The 12,588-nt window shown below is 42.0% G+C and overlaps 1 protein-coding gene and 1 non-coding gene across 2 annotated transcripts; both read left to right on the top strand.

Annotated features, from left to right (window-relative positions):
* The first annotated feature begins 5,216 nt into the window (after positions 1-5,216).
* On the top strand, positions 5,217-8,288 carry LOC140071135 (histone H2A.Z-like). Its single transcript, XM_072118457.1, has 5 exons — positions 5,217-5,448; positions 5,832-5,909; positions 6,416-6,529; positions 6,990-7,119; positions 7,861-8,288. The coding sequence occupies exons 1-5, from the start codon at positions 5,446-5,448 to the stop codon at positions 7,920-7,922; spliced, it is 387 nt and encodes a 128-aa protein (XP_071974558.1). The 5' UTR covers positions 5,217-5,445; the 3' UTR covers positions 7,923-8,288.
* On the top strand, positions 6,696-6,778 carry LOC140087771 (small Cajal body-specific RNA 18). Its single transcript, XR_011850032.1, has one exon. It is a non-coding gene; the product is annotated as a small Cajal body-specific RNA 18 (non-coding RNA).
* Positions 8,289-12,588: the final 4,300 nt, after the last annotated feature.

Genomic DNA, 12,588 nt, shown 5'->3' with positions numbered 1-12,588 from the left:
TAGAGCAGGCATGCTCTTAGTCTAAAAACGGTAACAGACCTACGCGTTTCGGACGCTATGCATTGTGGTCATTAGTGGCTTGGTCCTTAAGGGGTTAATATAGTTGACCTTCCTTTACATGTTTCATTCATTGTTTATATTCCGATTTTGGCAGGATACCTACCCTGGAACCCTACTGCTCCCAGGTTTATGGCAGGCCCATATGTGAATGTACAGAGAAGAACAAGCAAATAACATTGTTGATGAATGATCAATACTACTGAAAATGTCGATACTCTGTCATTAATAAGAAAACTGTTTTAATTTAAAAAAAAATCATTAAACAAATTCTGACCCTGTAGTAGTCAGAAAAACATTGCAAAAAAATTCTAAACCCCAATTTTCAGACCCATAAAATAAAATATGAATCATATATTTCTCGTAAGAAAATCTAGCAAAATTCAAGTCGCTAACTCCAGAAAATGGAACAGTTAGCATCATTTATAGACCAAAAAAATCTGGAAGGCTGGCAAATGATACCAGTGATTTATTCCAGTCAGAGAAGACATAATAAATCAATTTCTATGATGTACAAATAATAGATAAATTGCATTATTTTTGGATGCCAATTGGACCCTGCTATGAGCTTCAGAATCCAGTGATACTATGGAGGATAATTATCACACACCGTCACTCGTGCACAGTGCGATACATCACGAGACTTCAGCCTCTTCATATATCCGGCAGGGAACTGCGCAGTGTTTATTTCTACGCCAGGCCGTGTGTTGCACAGGATTGTTCATTTTAGGACCCTATTCACACACGGCAAGATGTAACAGCTAACCCTATCCATTTCAAGTTTTCAAGTAGGTGTATACTTTACATATCCTATGATCACATTTATGATTGCCTGGAAAATGCAACCAAGAAAAACCACTTCATGTCAATTATCACTTATGAACAAACTTGGTAAGATTTTGTTACCCAGGGTAGGCGCTAGAGCAATACTTCACTCCAGACATTTAACTGAGTCCATATCTTGTTCCAAAATAGGTAGGTATTTTTCGATGATGTCAATAATCTTGTAATATTGCATGCTAGAAGTGGTTACAGTAACTGTTGGTGAAATTTAGCATTTTTGTGAATTTTTACATTTCTTTTGTTCTCTGGATCGTACCTTAGGTTCTAAAAAAAATTTTTCTATTCATATTATTGACTTTAGAAACTGATTTGTTTAAGATTCTTTAGTTGTACTGTCTATCCCTTTATCTATCACATGTATTCTGGGATTCTTCTCAATCTGAACAGTTTTGTTTAATATATATTAATTCCCCAGTTGGAATATTGTTGACCACATGACGTGGATGACATGAAGCAGCCAGCAGTATAGAATTTAATGGGACCTCTTTTCTAAAGGGGGAAGTCACAATATTGTCATCTACTACACTTAAAGCAAAGCTAGAAAAGGTACTTGCCCCCCCAAAAATAAGTAAATTTTAAATTCATGTTGTTACAATTGATATATGTCATAAATTGGGTAAATTCCTGTTATGTATCATCCCAAATTAGGACCATTGTGTTAATGTGTTACAATCAATGAAAATATAAGATGTTCTCTTTTAAATTGGATTTTCTTTATGGAAAACAGTCACTATAAGCTTACAGGGGTTTTCCCATGAAACAAATTCTCACATTTCTAACCCCTAGTGATGTTAACACAATAAAGATCATTTTAATCCCTCACTTAACAAGTTTTTTTTACTGTTTTAGCTTCTATCTTTCCCTCGGCTGCTCAGTGCAAAATCCCAGGGTTGTCGGCGGGGCCTCTCTTAGCAGACACATTATAATCCATCTAGTTCTGTGGGCTGACAATGTGGTTACATTATCAGGGTACAGGTATACAGGCAGTCCCCGGGTTACGTACAAGATAGGGTCCGGAGGTTTGTTCTTAAGTTGAATTTGTATGTAAGTCGAAACTGTATATTTTCTAAATGTAGATCCAGACAAAAAAAAAATTGGCCCCAGTGACAGTTGGAGTTTAAACATTTTTTGCAGTAATGGGACCAAGGATTATCAATAAAGCTTCATTACAGACACCTTACAGCTGATCATTGCAGTCTGGGACTACAGTAAAGCATTCAGAAAGCTTCACCAGAGGTCAGAGGGGTCTGTCTGTAACTATGGGTTGTCTGTAAGTCGGGTGTCCTTAAGTAGGGGATCGCCTGAGAGAGATGTGACAGATCAGAGATGAGATGCAAGGTGCCTATTACACAGAGGCTGACAGACTTTTACACCATGAGCACTGCTACATCTCACAGATATGTGCCTGCCTCCTCCTTCCCACGGTTCACTTATCTCCTTGTAGCCTCTCTCTGCTCACGATCTCCTGGCAGGATGCAAGTGTCTCTGAGCTCCAATCTGGGGGCGTGGCTACAGCCACACAGCAGAGAGAGGCAGAAATCTCATCTGCACAGTCTCACACAGAAATCCAAGATGGCAGCCCTACCCTAACTGAGAAGTTGTAGGGTTGTGCCTAGGGGAAACTGAAATTGTGTTCACCAGGACTGATAGAAACAGGTTGGAATTATATCTGTGAAATGCTGCATTTTTGTTAACAACGTTGAATGAGAGAATGTGTTATTTTGTTATCATGAGTACATATAACAAAATTGTCTTTAAAAACTTAGATATTCATCATCATACATCATGTGACTGTTTCCCATTAATTAAAATCGATCACTCGGGTAGAAAAGGTAGTGAGGTTACACAGGTAACCATGATTAAGTCCTAATTGGACAAAACGCGTAGGTTTTTTTGCTGCGTCCAGGTGCATACATGTAAGCTCTATGATGGATTTTAACTATATGGGATAAAGGAAGATGTTTTACCTACATCCCGCAGAAGTGCAGGAGTATTTTTGTCATAAGGCAATAAATTTAGTTTAAAAGCAAAAAACAACACAGTTTGTAAAAATATTTTTAATCAAAATAACGCCCAGACACAATCCCTTAAACCATAATAATAAATAATATTCAGCCATCTGCGTAGTTCACCAAAATCTAAAAAAATTTAAATAAAACAAAATGTTATCAATATAAGACTACAAGGGCTCATTCACAGGGACGAAATGGGACTAATATGCGGCCGCACCATGACATGTCCTGCACTCACCCCTTCTCCTCTCTAGCCTGTGGCTGTATCAACATGTGTGAATGTACCATAAGACTAGAAGCCATCCTCTTCCCACAGGCAAACACAGACTCCTCCCCTGCAAGCACACAGAGACCACCTCCCTCTTTCCACAGGCAAACACAGACTCCTCCACCGCAGGCAAACACAGACCACCACCCTCCTCCCCAGCAAGCAAACACAGACCCCCTACCCCGCAGGCAGGTTGTGAGCTACAGAAAGGTGAACACAAAATCCCTCCCCGCTTTGTCAAAACCACACCCATTGCCCCACCCACAAGCATAGTATAACAGCGACCTTAACCCCTTAATGCCTTTTTTCGTTTAGGCGTTCCATTTTTTATTCCCCACCTACAAAAATCTATAACTTTTTTTCTATTCCATGTAATGCGCTGTATGATGGCATGTTTTCTGCATAACAAATTGCACTTCATAGTGATGGTATTTAATATTCCAAGCCATATACTGGGAAGTGGGAAAAAAATCTAAATGCAGTGAAATTGGTGAAAACACGTATTTGCATCATTTTCTTATGGGCTTGGTTTTAACGTCTTTTACTGTGTGCCCCAAATGACATGTCTACTTTATTCTTTTGGCTGGTACAAACACTGGCATACTAAATTTTAGTATATTAGCAATCCTACTTTCTCTTCTACAAGGCTCTGAATGGGAGAAGCCAACATTTACAGGTATATGGGACACAAACAAGGGTCTTGTGGGCCTATGTTTGCATCCTGTGTGTCAGCTCAGCTCATGAAGCGATGACCATTGAAAATGACTACCCGGGACACAAACAATGCTATATTTTGCATCTTGGGCAGTCCTCACATTCATGGGGCTGTGAAATTCACAACCATGTGCATGAGCCCACAGCAGCAAATGGCTAGCACGTGTTTTAGTTTTCTCGTGCAGGTAGTCTTAGGGTGCGCTCACACGTACCGCTTTGACGTTTAGAAACCGAATCAAAGCACACGGGGGCGTGCTTTTTATCATGTGATCCATGATGCAGATTTGATAGACATTCTACACAACCAATAGCACACAATGCAAAGTCGAAGGGGATGGGGAATAAATGTAACATACCTGGTTTGTATACCTGCATGCACACACAAGTCGGGAGAAGTGTTTAACGTGAAACAGTCGCTGCTGCTTTTGTGAGTTCTCCCTTCCCTCTGTGATGACTTGTTTCATAGAAGTTTACGAAATAAAGAAGAGCATTGGACCTATGGGGGCACAGTCACATGCTCCGTTAGCACTGCAGCCATAACATGGCACTAGTGCACAGGGGGCGGCCTCGGCCAGATCACATATGTGTTACCAGGGAAACACATGAGATCGGTAACCAGGCCCCAGGGTCTTGTATTGTTTAAATGGTCCTGCTCATCAGCTACCGCTAAGGGACCTCGACCTTAGGCTACATTCACACTAATGTATACGTCAGCCGCGATGAAGAGGAGGGGTGACTCTCTATCCCCATTGCCGCTCTATGAGAGACGCATGCAAGATCATAAGCCGTACGTACGCCCCCTACAGTCGTGTGAGTGCGGCCTTGTGGTGAACCTGCTCCAACCTTTCATCCTATGGATTTTTTGCTATCCGCATGACAAATGCTTTTCTATGGAAACACATGCCACAAGTAACCACTACTGGACGTCTCGTATTGTTTAGACGCACGACACTAGTTGCTATCGCATGCGTTTCCATACAAACTCGTATGTAATCGGGTCACGGCACAGACCCGTGTGCTTCGATTAGGTTTCTAAACGGAGACAAAGCAAAACGTGTGACCGCACCCTAAGGAGTTAGCTGATCCGCCCCCTTCCTGGCCCCTCCCCTACAGTCAGAGGCAACAAACAGTTCCCTCTTCCGCGCCACAAAACACCATGTGAGACCGCTGACCCCTATAGAGGAGCTTCCTCTCTGCTCCACTGCAGACTGAAGGAAGGCTGTGGGGCTGTAACTACATCTCGTAACTCGTGCAGTCTACACAGAGACCGGCGGTTTCGCGGGCTCACTGCAGGTCACATGTAAAAGGAATGCACGTGACCCTGTGACGTCACGAACGACGAGACGCGCATACATTCCCCTTTGCTTTGTGTTTAGACCCGTCCAGTGGGCGTTATCTCATGACTCTCCGCCCTGTAGTTCTGTGATTGGTCCGTTTCAGAGAACTAGTGCCCGGATGTCCGCCGCTCCATACATATAGTAGCTGCGACCGCGGGAGGGACTTTTGCTTTGAATCCGGGGATTGTTGTAGGAGCGAGGAGAAACGATAAGAATGGTAAGCGCGCTCTATTCTGGCCCGCGCGGGCTCCCGTCCGCCGAGCGAGAGGAAGGCACTCGTCTTTTGTATAATCACACGGCTTTATCTGAGGAATTGCAGCGTGTGTTATGTCTTCCCCTATGAGGTCTGTGTAATCCCAGCTGCGGCTCTGTCCTCGGCTAATCGGTATATTGTATCCCCGCCCTCCAGTATGGCGCCTCCTTGTGGCCGCACTGTCTCTGGCGGGCTGCTGGCCGGAGGACTCTGCGGTGTAATCTCTATGGATTTCCCTCCAGGACCAGGCACAAGCCTCTCTCTTTGTGACCCTGTTTGGGAGACAACCCCCCGCCTCCCGCTGATCTTATTTTGGTTTTTCTAATGTATTGCTATTGTTTTAACAGGCAGGTGGCAAGGCTGGTAAAGATTCTGGCAAATCTAAGGCATCATCTGTTACCCGCTCTTCAAGAGCAGGACTGCAGGTAAGAAGGGGTTAAGCTTCACTAACTTTTCTGGGGTTACAGATAGTTTACTACAGATCCATCACTGAGTGGTTGTCACAATAGACTGCAGCTTCCTGGATGTCTCCATGTGGAATCATGTGAAAATATCCATGCACTATAGATTTCAGAATTGTAGAATGTCGGTCACATTGTAAATTATGCCCCATTTATGCCTATTTTTAGTTTACTGCCATTGACTGCTATACTTGCTTAGGACCCCATCTACACAAGACCACCCTTTATTACAAATTTTTAGCTTGCCCCAATTTTTCAGCTTACTTGCCCTCTATAGAACTGGACAGTTTAATTCCAAGTTGCCAGAATATTGCCACTGGCAGAAAATCTTTCAAACACAAATGACTATGCCACTTGATGCCACAGGTGTTTAGTTTGGTTGAACCTGGCAGAATTTCTTATGGACCTCTCTTTTCCTTGATGGGAAGCTTATCTTATTAAATTTTTATTTTAACGTTTTGTTCTTTTAGTTTCCGGTGGGTCGTATCCATCGTCTTATGAAAAACAGGACAACCAGTCATGGACGTGTTGGTGGAACAGCTGCAGTTTACACAGCTGCAATTCTGGAGTATCTTACTGCTGAGGTACTGCTACAGGGATAACATGGTGGAAGAATGTGCAGTTACTGCTTGTAGAAGTTGAGTCTTGAGACAATTGCACTTAAAGGGCTATTAGAGTTTAGTATATTATACATTCCCTGTTAAATGTTTAGTAAACATGTTTAGTCTATAAGAAGACTTATTTTACAACTGGTCAGTGATGACTAGCCCACTGCGCAATCTGAGTTCAAATGAACAATATGGTAGAAATTGTGCTGTATCTTTCTGAGACCAGTTATTCAGATGGGGCTTCTATTTTACCTGGTTCCTCGTTTCCATTTGTTGTATGAATAGCTGATATTTTGTACCTCTTTGTCATGAATCTGTTAATGGGAACCTGTCACATGAAAATACACTAATTTTCCTAGCGTTTATTGCTGTAGAAGTGTTGCCTGCATGACTATTCTATACATTATAGACTTATTTGTTTTTTCCTTATTTTAAGGTACTTGAATTGGCAGGAAATGCTTCAAAAGACCTCAAAGTGAAACGTATCACACCACGTCACTTGCAGCTTGCTATAAGGGGTGATGAGGAACTGGATGCTCTCATTAAGGCTACTATTGCTGGTGGTGGTAAGTATAAGGCTGGCTACTTTCACACATACAGATTATACACAAAAATCTATTCTGGGGGGTTAAGCTTTGAAAATGTATTCCAAACCTTGCATATTAAATGTGTTTAAAGTGTTTGAACAATATAATAGCTGACACTTGATGGAGGGATTATAGTTAATTTGTATGAAATCTTGAGCTTTTGGTCTAGTTTATGTAAAATGAATCTTTCAAAGGGTATTATCTTACCTGCAGACAGGTAAAAGTGCTTTTTAATCGATCATTTAAAAATAATTACATTTAAATAAACACTTTATAGACTACTGGGTGTTGTCTTCAGGTAATATTGACTTCCTTGATGATGGGTATGCATTAATGCACATTGCCAGGCCACACATTGCATCCTACAAGGTTTCTTTTCACCATGAAAATTTTGCACAACTTGCTTGCATTATGTTGAGAAGGGACAAGCCTTCGGTGTTAAGGTGAAAAAGTAATCTGCATTGTGCATACAGGTTGCATTGCATAAAGATATGATGGCAAATTGAGGGGTTTTGAATTGTTTACTGGTCACATTGCATTGGTTTACAACTTGACTGAAAATTGAAGATGGTATTGCATGACAAGTGTTAAAGCACTGGCCTGGTCCTACGTTATTGACCTCCCAGAGTTCATGATGTGAATTAAGTGTCTGAGATAATAAAGGCTCTTTGTACATTGAAGGTTATAACAGATGTATAACTTAATGTAATTTCATTCTAGGTGTCATTCCTCATATTCACAAATCCTTGATTGGCAAGAAAGAGCAACAGAAGGCCATCTAAAATAAAATCCTCAAACTTGGATCTGGACTAGAATTCCTTGACTTCCCATTGGAGTTACAACCAGGCATCTGGAATGTAACCAGTTTTGAGTTTTGGCTTCAAAGAAGCCATTTCTGCATTGCATCGGCTGGGATTTTTAAAATTTTAAGCTTTGGATTTGTTTTTCTAATGAACTTTTGTTTTGCTGACTTAAAAAGAATAAATGTAAACCATTCCTCAATGCTGTGTAGATCTATTCTGTTAGGGATATAGACAAATGAGTTGACACTGCAGTATGGATTAACTAGCCCACCGGTATTTGTACCTAGCGGCAATTTTCACTTTTTGGGCCTGTATGTATCTGTGTAATAAAGTAATAGTATACAATTCAGTGGCAATATATTTATTTCTGCTGTAGTTATGTTGTCTTGATTGTGAGAGCTGCTCTAGATGTATTCTAGATTAAAACTGAGCGATTGCCTAAATTCCCTGTCTAATTTTCCAAAAGGCCCAGAGCTTCAAGTCTACTCAAGTAGTTACATTTATACAGTATTGCCTTTTACATTTGGCCATTTAAGGGAAACCTGAACACATATTTGGGCATATTGGTAAAAAGTGTCTTTAGGTTAGTGCACAGTTGGACTAGACAGTCTTATTCCGCAACAGATTCATGTGTCTGATGCTGGATGATAAAATTGCCCATGAATCTAGTCATACTCAACATTTTCTGGCGTTAAGTAACAAAACTAGGAGGAGCAAGCACAACTCTGTCAGGTCAGCAGTATCTTTGATGCACACTTTTTTGGTGTGAGATCTTGCCCAGCTAGTCCTGGGAGAGCCAGAAAACTGTCAACCCCTTTATGTGTTGCAGACTTTTTTTAATTTTTTTTTCTTTAAACTACAACAGAATTGTCAGACTGATTGATAAATCTCCCCCATGCTTTTAAAAAGCCAGAGACACCGGGATGGTTAATATTGTGCCCCCACATCAGCCAATAGTCAAGGTGCCAGCTAGAGTGTAAGTCACAATGCATGGTATATTAGACACTCATAAGGGGGAAACATCAGATAAACCGGACAACCGGAACTACAGCTCTTTAAACGGGTGTAGCCCAATCAAAAGTGTGTACTGATTGAAGCAGGTGTCGCATACCGTGCACTAGTGGAATAATTAAAACATACCTGCAGGCGCGCTTCCCAGCACGCCCAGCAGTGGGGGAGGAGAAATCCCCAAGTCACCGCTGGGAGCTGCAGCAAAACGCGCCATTCAGTTCGTGAAGCAGACCTCCATCACGTGACCGGAGCGTTATTGGGGGAGTGATCTTAAGGGCCGTCACTTGAAATACCATGGTAACTAATACCAACAAAGCCAGTCTACGCTAATGTGAGTGAAAAAAGATTTAAAACCGAAGATGGTGCAGGAAGAAATATGATAGTCACTAATGTAAGAACTTATATTAATTGTCAATATAGACAAACATGTATGACCATAATGAATGCGAGCATGTGTATGAGCGTTGTAAAAGTAAAGTGACGAGTGTGAGTAAATAGTGCAATGGACAGAGTGACGTGGGGGTTAATTGGTGTGTATGGGTGCAGGGTGCCTCCCTGGTAAAATGATGCATGAAACTAAGCCTGTATATTTAAACACAAATTTATCACATTGTTCAAAACAGATGTTTAGATCCTGACAATATACCCCCATAATACGCAAATACAGTGTGGAAAAATATCTGTAAAATAACATATATAGCCCTAATATAAAAAGTATAGACATAATAAATAAGAAAATATTACCTAAATGAACGTCCCTATTAGTGATGAAACCAAAAGCATGCGGCCAAGTTAAATGAGCAGTGACGCGGGCCTGCTGTTCTGCGCAAGCGCAGACTGCAGGATCGTCGGACGAGGGCGCGCAGCTACGAGCAGCAGCGCACCGAAGATGGTGAGTATGAGGGGTAAAGTGGCTACCGGGGCGTGGAGTAGCCGCCTCGTGTAACCTCAGATGTTTCCAATATGGCCTTACGCATTTGTTTGTTAGGTGTTATATCTAAAGTCCTTTAGCTTCATGCATATAGCTGATCACAAAAAAATCCAAGAATGCCTCCATGGTGCATAGGGAGGAGTAGATCCTGGGAAATGTGCTGTGATTTTATTCAGATATATGCAGGGGGATACAGTTTGCTTATATCGGGAGGCTAAAGGACCTTGGATGTCACTCTGGTCGCATGTTTCCTGCTGATTGCTGGAATGGCTTGGAGGGGGAGTTGCTGGATTTAACCTAAGGCCATCTCTCTGGGTACTGGCCAAAATTACAAAGTTGATTATATGAGGATCTGAAGATAACAATTTTTAGCTAAAAGGGTTTCTGTTAGGTTTCCAATATGAAGTAAGTTAAGAGGAAAACAAGCCCACAAACCTGTGTACACAAAAATAAAAGTAATAGGTTTTCAAGATGGGGAGTAAGTGCGTCATGACGCAATTGTCAAATGTACAATAAATCTTTATTCAAACAAAAATTACCTCCCACAAGGAGATTGTGAACACAAAAACAATTATAAATGTATAAGGTACATATAGTATACAAATTGTTGTTTCAAGGTAAGGTTGACCAACAACACACCACCTCCAAAAAAGAATAGTACCCGAACCACCCCTAGTAGTAGGTAAATAAGTTGCATAAAGAAATACCAACCACTACCCAATACATATGAGCTGCATGAGTCTGTGTATAGGAAGTATTCAGCTAAAGCTATTAAGACAAATCACTGTAGTAGAAAAATGCTCCTGCGGTTCCCCCTTCCCCTTAGGCCGAGGGTACTGACAGTGAACCAGGGGTCGCCACTGGCCTCTTTGTAAAGGGAGGGGAAGGAAGGGACTGGTAGGGAAATGTTTGCTGACTTGGGCCGTTGGAGATAGGTGTTGCGGGTCAGCGTGATATGAACTTGGGATGGCTCCCAGGGGATGGATGGAGGAGGAGGTGTAGGTCAGTTGCCTTGCAATGATGGCGGCGCCAAATAAACACTTGCACACTTTGACTAAATTCGAACTGTAGGGATGCCGGCCACCTTGGTGAGCTATCCTCCTCAATATGATGCTCCACGTGCTTCTCAATGTGTTCCTTGCTTGTTCCTCAGCTGCACTGAACTCCTCTTATTACAAATACAACCTCTGCTTGCTGTGCTGCTGAGCTCCTTTGAGACCGAGGCCTCCTGCCTGTCTTCACTAAGACATGCTTCAGCAGCTGCTCCTACTCTGCTCTTACCTCCTCCCTTCTTCTTCCCACAATCCTTCGCTACTCTCTCACTTTGGTAGGCCAGCCCCTTCTTTATTAAAGGGGTATTCCAGGAATCAGCATAATAAATATACAAGTGGACACTCAAAATATAAGCTAATGTGTAATTAGTTGTTATTTAAAATTTTGCTCCCCTTAGCAGAAAATGCTGATGACATAGACTGTAATGAAGAATTAAAATGCTACCGGCCCTTTAATAAGTCCGTTAATTTCCTCCATGCGGTCCGTTGCAGGACAGAAGATGGCTGCTGGTCACATGTCCACATCACATGTCCTGTACCTGCCTGGGCAGGGTCATGTGATCACCACCATGTTTGGCTGTAGTCGGTTGGTTGCAGTGCATCCAGTATGGACAGTGTTGTGGTGATGGCAGTTACACATCATTACTATGGTAACAGAGCAAGAAAACCTGTTAGATCATCACTGGGAGCAGAGCATAAGTGGTAGGAGGAGTTACTGAGAACTAAAGGATCATGGAACTTGTAGTTTCCAGTGGCGGCCATCTTAGTGATAACTCCTCCTACTTTAGAGAGGCCATAAATTTTGTAAATCATAAAATCTAATTATTTAAGCTCCGTTTTGTGACTAATGACATTGAGTATTGTTGTATTTATATCATCATGGGTTTTTGTGTCAGACGTTCATATTCCCGGAATACCCCTTTAAACATAAAACAATTAAAGGTATATACACAGTACATTGCCATAGCTGTAGGACCTGACATTTTACACAAAGTGGAGGGTGGTACACTCCCATACATTGCAAGTCAGTGTGTAAGTCAAGGGTATATAGGTCAGCGTCTAGGTAGTGAGTCACCAGGGGAGGGGGAGGGCTTATTCAGGGGTAGAAGACCCCAATTGTTTCATGACACACTTCCTGCTTCTTTATAGTATATGACTTCACATATTGTGTGTCAACATATATTTAACCTTTTTTGGTTGTCCAAGGTCTATTGTATAGTATGGACGTCGATGGATGGAGGAAGACATGATGTTCGATATGTGCTCAAACGGATTTAGGTCTGGGGAACACGATGGCCAGTCCATAGCTTCAATGCCTTCATCTTGCAGTAACTGCTGACACAGTCCAGCCACATGAGGTCCAGCATTGTCGAGCATTAGGAGGAACCCAGGGCACCAGCATAGGGTTTCATGAGGCTCATTTTTGTACCTAATGGCAGTCAGACTACCTCTGGCAAGCACATGGAGGACTGTGCATGCCCCCCACACCTTTACTGACCTACTGCCAAACTGGTCATGCTGAAGGATGTTGCAGGCAGTAGATCGCTCTCCACGGCGTCTCCAGACTCTGTAATGTCTGTCACATGTGCTCAGTGTGAACCTGCTTTCATCTGTGGAGAGCACAGGGTGTCAGTGGTGAATTTGCCAATCC

This window comes from Engystomops pustulosus, chromosome 1 (genome assembly GCF_040894005.1).
Source record: "Engystomops pustulosus chromosome 1, aEngPut4.maternal, whole genome shotgun sequence".
Classification (NCBI taxonomy): domain Eukaryota; kingdom Metazoa; phylum Chordata; class Amphibia; order Anura; family Leptodactylidae; genus Engystomops; species Engystomops pustulosus.
Note: the sequence above shows the minus strand (reverse complement) of the source record. Positions and strands in the feature narration are given on the sequence as shown.